A 12,017-nucleotide genomic window follows, 5' to 3' on the forward strand; every position below is an offset into this window, starting at 1 on the left:
CTGGGGGGTGTCGGTGTTTTGGGGGGATGCTCGTGTGGAGCTGATGCCGGTACCGGGGCCGGTGCCGGTCGGTGCCGGGGGTGCCGGTGCCGGTTCGGCCGGGGGGACCGGGGGGGTCCCCGGGGACCGGCCTGACCCACTTCGGAAACGGGGCCGGGGGCGGGACCCGGAGGGGACCCAGGCGTCCGGGCCTCGTGCATCCTCCATCCTCAGCGTGGGAGGCCAGAAGGGACCCAGGCGTTCGGGAGGGGACCCAAGTGTCCGGGCCTTGCCCATCCCCCCCTCCCCACCTCTGCCCTCCCGCTATGGGAGGGACCCAGGAGTTCGGGGAGGGGGGGGGTGGTGAGGACCCAGGTGTCCGGGCCTCACCTGCCTCCCCTAGACCTCAAGTTGGGGACCCAGGCGTTCGGGTGGACCCAGGCGTTCGGGAGGGGACCCAGGCGTCCGGGGCCTTGTGCATCCTCCATCCTCACCGTGGGAGGCCTGGGGGGGGACCCAGGCGTTCGGGAGGGGACCCAGGCGTTCGGAGGGGAACCCCATCATCCTGGAGGGGACCCTGGCGTCCGGGAGAGGACCCAGGCGTCCGGGAGAGGACCCAGGCATCCGGGAGAGGACCCAGGCGTCCGGCTGCCCACCCCCCCACCCCCCCCCACCCCGTGGGCTGCGGTTGCCACAGCAACGCCGGGGATGCGGGAGCCCAGCACCCATGGGTGGGGGGGGGGAGCGGTGAGATGGGGGTGGGGGCGGCCCAGCTGTGACCCCCCCCCCACCCCTCCCCCTCTCCCCCCCCCAGATGTGCGAGCAGCGCCCCCCCCGCTGGCCCGCGGGCCCTACGCCCCCTCCCCCTACGAGCGCCCACCCTGGAACCCCCGGTTCTGCATCATCTCGGGGAACCAGCTGCTGATGCTGGACGAGGAGGAGGTGAGCGGGGGGGGGGGGGGGCGGGGGGGGAGGGGGCCGGGGGGGGGGGTCCCCAATTTGGAGTGACCCCCCCGCCACCCCCAGATCCACCCGCTGCTGATCCGCGAGCGCCGGGGGGAGCCGTGCCGGAGCAAACTGCTGCGCCGCACCGTCAGCGTCCCGGTGGAGGGGCGGCCGCACCCCGAGCACGGTACCGGACGCCTGGGTCCCCCGCGCGGGGCGGGGGGGGTGGGGGGGGGTGAGGGGGGGGAGAAACGAGGCTCCCAATCCACCCCCTCCCCACAATCCACACCCCCCCACCCCCATAATCCACCCACCCCCCATCCCATAATACCACGGTACCCGGGACCCCGGACGCCTGGGTCCCTTTGCACTCGGGTTGGGGAGGGGGGGGAGTGGGAGAAACGAGGCTCCCAATCCACCCCCTCCCCACAATCCACCCCCCTCCCCCCATAATCCACCCACCCCCCATCCCATAATACCACGGTACTGGGGGACCCGGACTCCTGGGTCCCTTTGCACTTGGGGGGGGGGGGAGTGGGAGAAACGAGGCTCCCAATCCACACCCCCCCAGCCCCCCCCCCCCAATCCACCCCCATCCCATAATACCATGGGGCCCGAACTCCTGGGTCCCCTGGTTTTTTTTGGGGGGGGGGTGGGGGTAGAGGAAGTGGGAGAGAAGATGCTCAAGGATCCCCCCCCCCGCTATCCCATAATATGCCCCGCGGTTGCTCGGCAACCGTTGCTGGGGAAACCCCGCTGCGCAGGGAGGCGGCCCCGCCCCTCCCCCCCCGTCCACCCCGTTTCTTCCCAAAAAAAGGGACCCAGGCATCCGGGGGGACCCAGGCGTCCGGGGGGACCCAGGCGTTCGGGAGGACCCAGGCGTTCGGGAGGGACCCAGGCGTTCGGGAGGACCCAGGCGTTCGGGAGGGACCCAGGCATCCGGCCGCCTTGACCTGACCCATTTCTTCCCCCCCCACGAGGGGACCCAGGCGTCCGGGTCACTCGTTGGGGGGGACCCAGGAGTTCGGGGCCTTGACCCCTCCCACTCGAGGGGGACCCAGGCGTCCGGGTGGGGGGGGTGGGGACACGGGGGGACACGATGTCGCCCCTCCCCCCGCCCCTCCCCCGCTTCCTTCCCCGGGGTTTAAAAAAAGCGTTTTTGTCACCGGGAAACGGCGTCACCGCGGCAACGGGGACACGGGGGGGACACGGGGGACACGCGCCGCCCCCGCGGCCACCGGCGCCGCAGCTGCCACCGGCACCGCGGTCACCAGCGCCGGCACCGCCGGCACCAGCACCACCGGCACCGCCGGCACCGTCCCCACTGTCACTGTCCCCACTGTCACCATCACCGTCCCCTCTGTCACCATCCCCACTGTCACCATCACCACTGTCACCGTCCCCACTGTCACCATCACCGTCCCCTCTGTCACCGTCACCACTGTCACCATCACCACTGTCACCATCACCACTGTCACCGTCCCCACTGTCACTGTCCCCACTGTCACCATCACCGTCCCCTCTGTCACCGTCACCACTGTCACCGTCCCCACTGTCACCGTCCCCACTGTCACCATCACCGTCCCCTCTGTCACCGTCACCACTGTCACCATCACCACTGTCACCGTCCCCACTGTCACTGTCCCCACTGTCACCATCACCATCCCCACTGTCACCGTCCCCACTGTCACCGTCCCCACTGTCGCTGTCCTCACTGTCACCACCGCCGTTGTCACCGTCACCACTGTCACCAGTGTCACCGTCCCCACTGTCACCATCACCACTGTCACTGTCACCACTGTCACCACTGTCACCGTCCCCACTGTCGCCGTCCCCACTGTCGCTGTCCTCACTGTCACCACCGCCGTTGTCACCATCACCGCTGTCACTGTCATCACTGTCACCATCACCACCGTCACCATCACCACTGTCACCATCACTGTCCCCACTGTCACCACCGCCACTGTCACTGTCACCACTGTCACCGTCTCCATCCCCACTGTCACCAGTGTCACCATCACCGCTGTCACTGTCACCACTGTCACCATCACCACTGTCACCGTCACCACTGTCACCGTCTCCATCCCCACTGTCACCAGTGTCACCACCGCCACTGTCACTGTCACCACTGTCACCATCACCACTGTCACCGTCACCACTGTCACCATCACTGTCCCCACTGTCACCACCGCCACTGTCACCGTCACCACTGTCACCGTCTCCATCCCCACTGTCACCAGTGTCACCATCACCGCTGTCACTGTCACCACTGTCACCATCACCACTGTCACCATCACCACCGTCACCATCACCACTGTCACCATCACTGTCCCCACTGTCACCACCGCCACTGTCACTGTCACCACTGTCACCGTCACCATCCCCACTGTCACCAGTGTCACCATCCCCACTGTCACCACTGTCACTGTGGCCACTGTCACCATCACCATGATCACTGTCACTGTCACCATCGCCACTGTCACCATCCCTGTCCCCACTGTCACCAGTGTCTCTGTCACCACTGTCACCGTGGCCACTGTCACCATCGCCATGATCACTGTCACCATCACCGCTGTCACTGTCACCACTGTCACTGTCACTGTCCCCACTGTCACCACCACCACGGCCGCTGTCACCACAGCCACGTGCCGCCGCTGTCACCATGGTCACTGTCACCACTGTCACCAGCATCACCTGCACCACCAGTGTCACCGTCTGCAGCCACCGCCGGTGTCACTGTCCCCACTGTCACCACCACCGGTGTCACTGTCACCACTGTCACCACCGCCAGTGTCACTGTCCCCACTGTCACCACCACCGGTGTCACTGTCACCACCACCACGGCCACCACCGTTCCCAGCGCCCCCAGTGTCACCATCCCCCCCACACCTGGTGCCCCATGTCCGGTCCCCCCCCCACGCGTGTCCCTTTGGTGACACGTGTGTCCCCCCCTCGCGCGCGGCAGCGGGGGGGGGGCGTGGCCTCGTCACCCCGGGCAACGCCGGCCCCGCCCCCAGCCCAGGCCACGCCCCCAAACCCCAGGCCACGCCCCCCGCCTCCCGGGGGGGCGGGGCCAGCGCGCAGGCGCGCGGGGGCGGAGCGAGTGCGCACGCGCGGGGCGGCGGCGGCGGCGGCGGGAGCGGAGCGGGGGGTGAGTGTGAAACACGGCGAGTGTGCAACGGGCGAGTGTGCAACGGGCGAGCGAGTGTGCAACGGGGCGTGCAAAGGGCGAACGAGCGTGCAAAGGGCGAGCGAGTGCAAAGGGTGAATGAGTGTGCAAATGGTGATCGAGTGTGCAAAGGGGGTGAGTGCAGAGGGCGCGTGTGCGGAGGGGAGGGGGAGCGTGCAACGGGCCAAGCGTGCAGAGCCCCACACGAGCCCTTAAGGGTGGGGGGGCGAGCGTGCAAAAGTGGGGACGAGCGTGCAAGGGCAGGAGCGGGTGTGCAAGGGCGGGCAGGAGCGCGCGCGCGAGGCTCGGGGGCGCGTGTGCAACGAGCGCGCCCGGCTGCGGGTGCGCGTGCGCGGGGCCGAGCGCGCGCACGGCCCGGGGGGGGGCGTGCAAAGCTGGGGGGGGCGCGCGTGCACGGGCTGGGGGCGACAGGGAGCGCGCGAGGCCTGGGGGGTGTGCAAGGAGCCAGGTGAGCGTGCACGGCTCCAGCAGAGCGCGCATGGCCTGGGGGCAGCGTGCACGGCCCCTGGTGCAAATGTGAGCGTGCACAGCCCCGTGCGAGCATGCAGGGCCCAGGGTGAGCGTGCACGGCTCCTGGTGCAAGGGCGAGTGTGCACAGCCTGGGGTGAGCACGCACGGCCCCTCGTGCAAGCGAGAGTGTGCGTGGCCTGGGAGTAGCGTGCAAGGCTCAGGTTGAGTGTGCAAGGCCCCTTGTGCAAGCGTGAGTGTGCACAACACGCAGTGAGCGTGCACGTCCCAGGTTGAGTGTGCAAGGCCCTGGTTGAGTGTGCAAGGCTCAGGTTGAGTGTGCAAGGCCCCTGGTGCGAGTGTGAGCGTGCACAGCCCACAGTGAGTGTGCACGGCCACGGTTGAGTGTGCAAGGCTCGGGGTGAGTGTGCAAGGCCCCTGGTGCGAGTGTGAGCGTGCACAGCCTGCAGTGAGCGTGCAAGGCCCTGGGTGAGTGTGCACGGCCCCTGGTGCGAGCGTGAGTGTGCACGGCCCTGGTTGAGTGTGCAAAGCTCAGGGTGAGTGTGCACAGCCCTGGTGAGCGTGCAAGGCCCCGGGTGAGTGTGCACGACCCGCAGTGAGTGTGCAAGGCTCGGGCTGAGTGTGCACGACCCGCAGTCAGCGTGCAAGGCCCCGGGTGAGCGTGCAAGGCTGGTGGTGAGCGTGCGCGGCCCCCGCCCCCCCGCGGTGCCCCCGTTGCACACGCGCGTGCGGAGGCCGCGATGCCGCCCCCCCCGGGCGCCGGCCGGGGCCCCCCCGGGCAGCTCTAGGGCGCCATGTGGGGCCCCCCCCAGCCGGGCCCCCCCCCCTGGGCGCTGCGGGGGACCCTGGGACCCCCCCCCGGCCCCCGGCTCAGCCTGGAGGGCAGCAGGACCCTGGCCGGTACGGAGCGGGGGGGGGTGGGGGGGGCAGAGGTCGGGGGGGGCCGGGGGGACCCCCCGATGCTGGGGACAGTTTGGGGGGGGCAGAGGTCGAGGGAAAACTGGGGACAGAGGTTGGGGGTCCCCAAGGGGAGGGGGGAAAGGGGGGGGGGCTGAGGTGGGGAGGGGGGGCAGAATCGGGGAGGGGGGGCAGAATCGGGGGGGTGGTCTGGGGGACCCCAAAATGGGGGCAGAGTTGGGGGGGGCAGAGTCTGGGACCTCCCCCCAGGGCCAGGGCTGGAGCCCCAAACCCTCCCCGGACACCTGGGTCCCCTCCCTGGACTCCTGGGTCCCCCCAAATCCTCCCTGGTCACTGGGTCCCCTTCCCGGACTCCTGGGTCCCCCCCAAACCTTTCCCGGACTCCTGGGTCCCCTTCCTGGACTCCTGGGTGCCCCCGGACGCCTGGGTCCCCCCGGACTCCTGGGTCCCCCCAAATCCTCCCTGGTCCCCTCACAGGACACCTGGGTCCCCCCGGACGCCTGGGTCCCTCGGTTCCAGCCCCGCAGCGGGGGGCGGGGGTCCCCGGACGCCTGGGTCCCTCAGTTCCAGCCCCGCAGCGGGTGGAAGGGGGTGGGGGTCCCCCCGGACGCCTGGGTCCCCCCAAATCCTCCCTGGTCCCTGGGTCCCCTCACAGGACACCTGGGTCCCCCTGGATGCCTGGGTCCCCCCGGACGCCTGGGTCCCCCCAAATCCTCCCTGGTCCCTGGGTCCCCTCGCAGGACTCCTGGGTCCCCTCCCTGGACTCCTGGGTTCCCCCGGACGCCTGGGTCCCCCCGGACGCCTGGGTCCCTCGGTCCCAGCCCCGCAGCGGGTGGCGGGGGGGGGGGGTTCCCCCGGACGCCTGGGTCCCCCCCTCACGTGTCCCCCCCAGATTACCACGGCGGGCGCTCGCGCAGGAAGAGCGTCCCCGGGGGGAAGCAGCTCAGCATCAACATGGACGCCCCGCCCGCCCCGCCCTTCCGGCCCTCGGTGAGCCCCGCCCCCCCGCGCGGCACACGCACACGTATGTTGCCATGGTAACCCCCCCCCCCCCCCCCGTGGTCACCCCGCTCACGCGTTGCCGTGGTTACCCCAGTCCCACACCTGTATGTTGCCATGGTTGCCTCCATCCACCCCCCGTGGTCACCCCGCTCACGCGTTGCCATGGTTACCTCCACCCCCCCCGTTACCCCACTCATGCGTTGCCATGGTTACCTCCATCCACCCCCTGTGGTCACCCCGCTCATGCGTTGCCATGGTTACTTCCACCCCCCCCACTTTACCCCACTCATTCATTGCCATGGTTACCCCCATCCCACCCCCGTGGTCACCCCGCTCATGTGTTGCCATGGTTACCCCCATCCCACCCCCGTGGTCACCCCGCTCATGTGTTGCCATGGTTACACCGGTCCTGCGCCTGTATGTTGCCATGGTTGCCTCCATCCACCCCCCCCATCACCCCGCTCATGCGTTGCCATGGTTACCCCATCCGGACCCCCCGTCACCCCGCTCACGTGTTGCTGTGGTTACCCCGGTCCTGCGCCTGTATGTTGCCATGGTTACCTCCACCCCCCGGTTACCCCGCTCCCACGTTGCCATGGTTACGGCAGGGCTGCCCATTGCTGCGGTTACCGCGCTCCTGCCCCCCCCCGTGTCACCGCTGTGTCGTGTCGTCGTCCCCCCCGTTGCCATGGTTACCGTGTGGTTCCACCCGCTCCTCCACATCTCTGTTGCCGTGGCAACCCCGGTCTGATGCTCCCCGTCGCCATGGCAACCCTGATGCTTTGGGCTCCCGTGTTACCATGGTAACCTCTGTCCTTTGCCCCCCCCCCATTACCATGGTAACCTTGGTCCTTTGCCCCATCACCGTGGCAACCCAGGCTCCCCGTTGCCATGGTAACCATGATGCTTTGCCCCCATCACTGGCAACCCTGGTCCTTCCCCCCCACGTTACCGCGGTAACCTTAGTCCTTTGCCCTCTGTTACTATGGCAACCCCGGCCCTTTGCCCCCCATCGCCATGGTAACCCGGGTCCTTCTCCCCGTGTTACCGCGGTAACCTCAGTCCTTTGCCCCCCCGTTGCCATGGCATCCCGGTCCTTTGCCCCCCATCACCGTGGCAACCCAGGTTCCCGTTGCCATGGTAGCCCTGATGCTTTGCCCCCATCACCACGACAACCCTGGTCCTTCCCCCCCGCGTTACCGCGGTAACCTCTGTCCTTTGCCCCCCCACATTACCATGGTAACCTCTGTCCTTTGCCCCCCCACATTACCATGGTAACCTCTGTCCTTTGCCCCCCCACATTACCATGGTAACCTCTGTCCGCTGCCCCATCACCGCGGCAACCCAGGTTCCCGTCGCCACGGTAACCCTGATGCTTTACCCCAATCACCATGACAACCCTGGTCCTCCCCCCCGCGTTACCGCGGTAACCTCAGTCCTTTGCCCCCATCGCCATGGTAACCCGGGTCCCCATCACCATGGCAACCCTGATGCTTTGCCCCCCTCACTGACAACCCTGGTCCTTCCCCCCGCGTTACCGCGGTAACCTCAGCCCCTCGCCCCCATTGCCGTGGCACCCCCGGCCCGCGCGCCCCCCCCCCCCCCCCCGTCGCCATGGTACCCGGGCCCCCGTCGCCATGGCGACCGGGCCCCCTCAGCCCCCTGTACCCCAGCAAGGCTTCCTGAGCCGCCGCCTCAAGAGCTCCATCAAGCGCACCAAGAGCCAGCCCAAGCTGGACCGCACCAGCAGCTTCCGGCAGATCCTGCCGCGCTTCCGCAGCGCCGACCACGACAGGTGGGGACGCGCTGGGACAAGGGGGGGACATGACGGGGACAGGGTGGGGACAGGACAGGGACACCCTGGGGACAGCACGGGGACAAGGTGGGGACATGATGGGGACAGCACGGGGACACCCCGGGGGCAGGACTGGGACAGAACAGGGACAAGATGGGGACAGCATGGGGACACCCAGGGACAGGACGGGGACACCTGGGGACAAGATGGGGACAAGGTGGGGACAGCACAGGGACAAGATGGGTACAACACGGGGACACCCAGGGGCAGGACGGGGACACCCGGGGACACCCCTGGGACGGGACAGGGACACCGGGGGACAGGACGGGGACAAGGTGGGGACAGCATGGGGACAGCACGAGGACAGCACGGGGACACCCGTGGACAGGATGGGGACAGTGTGGGGACAAGGTGGGGACATGACAGGGATAGGACGGGGACACCCCGGGACAGGACAGGGACACCCCGGGGACAAGATGGGGACAAGATGGGGACAGCATGGGGACACCCATGGACAGGATGGGGATAGGACAGGGACAGCACAGGGACACCCAGGGGCAGGATGGGGACACCTGGGGACACCCCTGGGACAGGACGGGGACAGTGTGGGGACACCTGGGGACAAGATGGGGACACCCCAGGGACAGCATGAGGACAGGATGGGGACAGGACGGGGACACCTGGGGACACCCAGGGACAGGATGGGGACACCTGGGGACAGGAGAGGGACAGCACGGGGACAAGGTGGGGACAGCATGGGGACATCCCAGGGACGGGACAGGGACAGGACGGGGACACCCTGGGGACACCCTGGGGACACCCCAGGGGCAGCGCTGGGGGAGCAGGGAGCAGGTTGTTGGGTGGGGGGACACCCCAGGGACACCGTGGGGACAGCTCAGGGACACCCCGGGGACACCCCAGGGACAATCCTGCTCCCCCATGTCCCCAGGATGGGCACAAGAATGTCCCCATTGTCCCCACGGGTGACAGGTTCCCAGTGTCCCCATTGTCCCCATGTGTGACAGGTACCACCTGTCCCCCAGTGTCCCCATGTGTGACAGGTCCCCAGTGTCCCCACATGTGACAGGCTCCCCTTGTCCCCATTGTCCCCACGTGTGACAAGCCCCTGCTGTCCCCGCCCCCACCTTGGGGACACATTTGGGACCAGGTGGCACCGCCGTCACTTGTCACCGGTGGGTGTGACGCGCTGGCGCCCGTCCCGGTGTCCCCGTCACCGCCCGTGGGGTCGGTCCCGTGTCCTCGGTGTCCCCTGGGATGTCCCTTGTCCCCAGGGGATGGAGTTTCCTGTCCCCGTGTCCCCAGGGAGGGTCCCTTGGGACGTCCCCTGGGTGCCGGGGATGTCCCTTGTCCCCAAGGGGAGGGTATTTTTAGCAGCCCCCCCGGGTGCCGGTGACGTTGGGGACATGGGGACACATTGGGGACACATTGGGGACACGGGGACATGGGGCCGTGGCCGCTGCTGACGCAGCCCTGGGGATAAATTTGGCGCCCGGGGGCGGCTCCGCGGCTGCCGGGGGGCCCGGACGCCTGGGTCCCTTTTGGCAGGGGGGGCCTGGATGTCTGGATCGCCCCCTTGATTTGGGGGGTGGCTCATACCTGGATCCCCCTGCTTTTGGGGTGCCCGGACGCCTGGGTCCTCCCATTTTGAGTTAGGGGTCCCCGGACGCCTGGGTCCTCCCAGGTCCTCCCTGGGTCCTCCCCCTTTTATGAGGGGGGGCGGGTCCGGACGCCTGGGTCCCCTGTGACTTTGAAGCCCCGGACGCCTGGGTCCTCCCATTTTGAGTTAGGGGGTCCCGGACGCCTGGGTCCTCCCATTTTGGGGTGGGGGGAGCATGAGCACCTGTGTCCCCTTCACGAGGGGGGGCGGGTCCGGACGCCTGGGTCCCCTGTGACTTTGTCACCCCGGACGCCTGGGTCCCCCGTGACTTTGTTTCCCTGGACGCCTGGGTCCCACGTGACTTTGTTTCCCCGGACGCCTGGGTCCCCCGTGACTTTGTTTCCCCGGACGCCTGGGTCCCCTGTGACCTTGTCACCCCGGACGCTTGGGTCCCCCGTGACTTTGTCACCCCGGACGCTTGGGTCCCCTGTGACTTTGTCTCCCCGGACGCCTGGGTCCCCCGTGACTTTGTCACCCCGGACGCTTGGGTCCCCCGTGACTTTGTCTCCCCGGACGCCTGGGTCCCCTGTGACCTTGTCACCCCGGACGCCTGGGTCCCCCCCCCGGCTTTGCGTCCCCAACCTCCCGCGTCCCCCGGTGTTTCGGGGCGCGGGGTCAGTCCCGGGCGCCCCCCCCCGCCCTGACTGTGTGTCTCTCTGTCCGTCCGTCCGTCCCGCCGCCGCGGACGCTGGGTCCCCAGGTCCCCCGTGCGGACGCCCCAGGTACCCCCCGCCCTGCACTCAGCACCCGGCCCCCCAGCACCCCCCCCCGCTCGCATGGCCGCACCGCCCCCCCCAGGCACCCCTCCCCCACCCCCGCCCCTCCCCCCCCCAGCAGCACGCCCCTCCCCCGCGCAGGGCCCGCCTGATGCAGAGCTTCAAGGAGTCGCACTCGCACGAGTCGCTGCTGAGCCCCAGCAGCGCGGCCGAGGCGCTGGAGCTCAACCTGGACGAGGACTCCATCATCAAGGCCGTGCACAGCAGCATCCTGGGCCAGGAGTTCTGCTTCGAGGTGCGGCCCCTCCCCCGCGCCCCCCCCGGCGTGGTGGCACCCGTGGGTGTCGCCCCCCCACCCCGTGGTGGCACCGGCGGCCGCTCACGGGTGTCACCCCCAGGTCACCACGGCCTCGGGGACCAAGTGCTTCGCCTGCCGCTCGGCCGCCGAGAGGGACAAGTGGATCGAGAACCTGCAGAGGGCGGTGAAGCCCAATAAGGTGGGGGAGGGGGTGGTTGGCGGCGGGGATGGTCAACTGGTGGGGGTGGCGATGGTCAGCTGGTTGGGATGGTCAACTGGTGGGAATGGGGATGGTCAACTGGTTGGGATGGTCAACTGGTGGGAATGGGGATGGTCAACCAGTAGGAATTGGGATCATCAACTGGTGGGGATGGGGGTGGTCAACTGGTTGGGATGGTCAACTGGTGGGGATGGGGGTGGTCAACTGGTGGGAATGGGAATGGTCAACTGGTGGGAATGGGAATGGTCAACTGGTTGGGATGGTCAACTGGTGGGAATGGGGATGGTCAACCAGTAGGAATTGGGATCATCAACTGGTGGGGATGGGGGTGGTCAACTGGTGGGGATGGGGATGATCAACTGGTTGGGATGGTCAACTGGTTGGGATGGTCAACTGGTTGGGATGGTCAGCTGGTTGGGGATGGTCAACTGGTTGGGATGGTCAACTGGTTGGGGATGGTCAACTGGTTGGGGATGGTCAACTGGTTGGGATGGTCAACTGGTTGGGATGGGGATGGTCAACCAGTAGGAATTGGGATCATCAACTGGTTGGGATGGGGGTGGTCAACTGGTGGGGATGGGGATGGTCAACTGGTGGGAATGGGGATGGTCAACTGGTTGGGATGGTCAACTGGTGGGAATGGGGATGGTCAACTGGTGGGAATGGTCAACTGGTGGGAATGGGGATGGTCAACCAGTAGGAATTGGGATCATCAACTGGTGGGGATGGGGATGGTCAACTGGTTGGGATGGTCAACTGGTTGGGATGGGGATGGTCAACCAGTAGGAATTGGGATCATCAACTGGTG

At 68.1% G+C, this 12,017-nt stretch overlaps 1 protein-coding gene across 1 annotated transcript in view; it reads left to right on the forward strand.

The window, feature by feature from the left end:
• The first annotated feature begins 787 nt into the window (after positions 1 to 787).
• The window catches only part of SYNGAP1 (synaptic Ras GTPase activating protein 1), a 32,145-nt gene continuing 20,915 nt past the window's right edge, over positions 788 to 12,017 (forward strand). Inside the window, exons 1-6 of the mRNA XM_082076593.1 lie at positions 788 to 921; positions 1,006 to 1,111; positions 6,393 to 6,490; positions 8,176 to 8,297; positions 10,833 to 10,986; positions 11,090 to 11,188. Of these exons, the coding sequence (XP_081932719.1) occupies positions 904 to 921; positions 1,006 to 1,111; positions 6,393 to 6,490; positions 8,176 to 8,297; positions 10,833 to 10,986; positions 11,090 to 11,188 (597 nt within the window). The 5' untranslated portion in view covers positions 788 to 903. The remainder of the gene's footprint in view (positions 922 to 1,005; positions 1,112 to 6,392; positions 6,491 to 8,175; positions 8,298 to 10,832; positions 10,987 to 11,089; positions 11,189 to 12,017) is intronic.

This window comes from Streptopelia decaocto (genome assembly GCF_964273445.1).
Source record: "Streptopelia decaocto genome assembly, contig: HAP1_SCAFFOLD_1538, whole genome shotgun sequence".
In the NCBI taxonomy this organism is placed as follows: Eukaryota; Metazoa; Chordata; class Aves; order Columbiformes; family Columbidae; genus Streptopelia; species Streptopelia decaocto.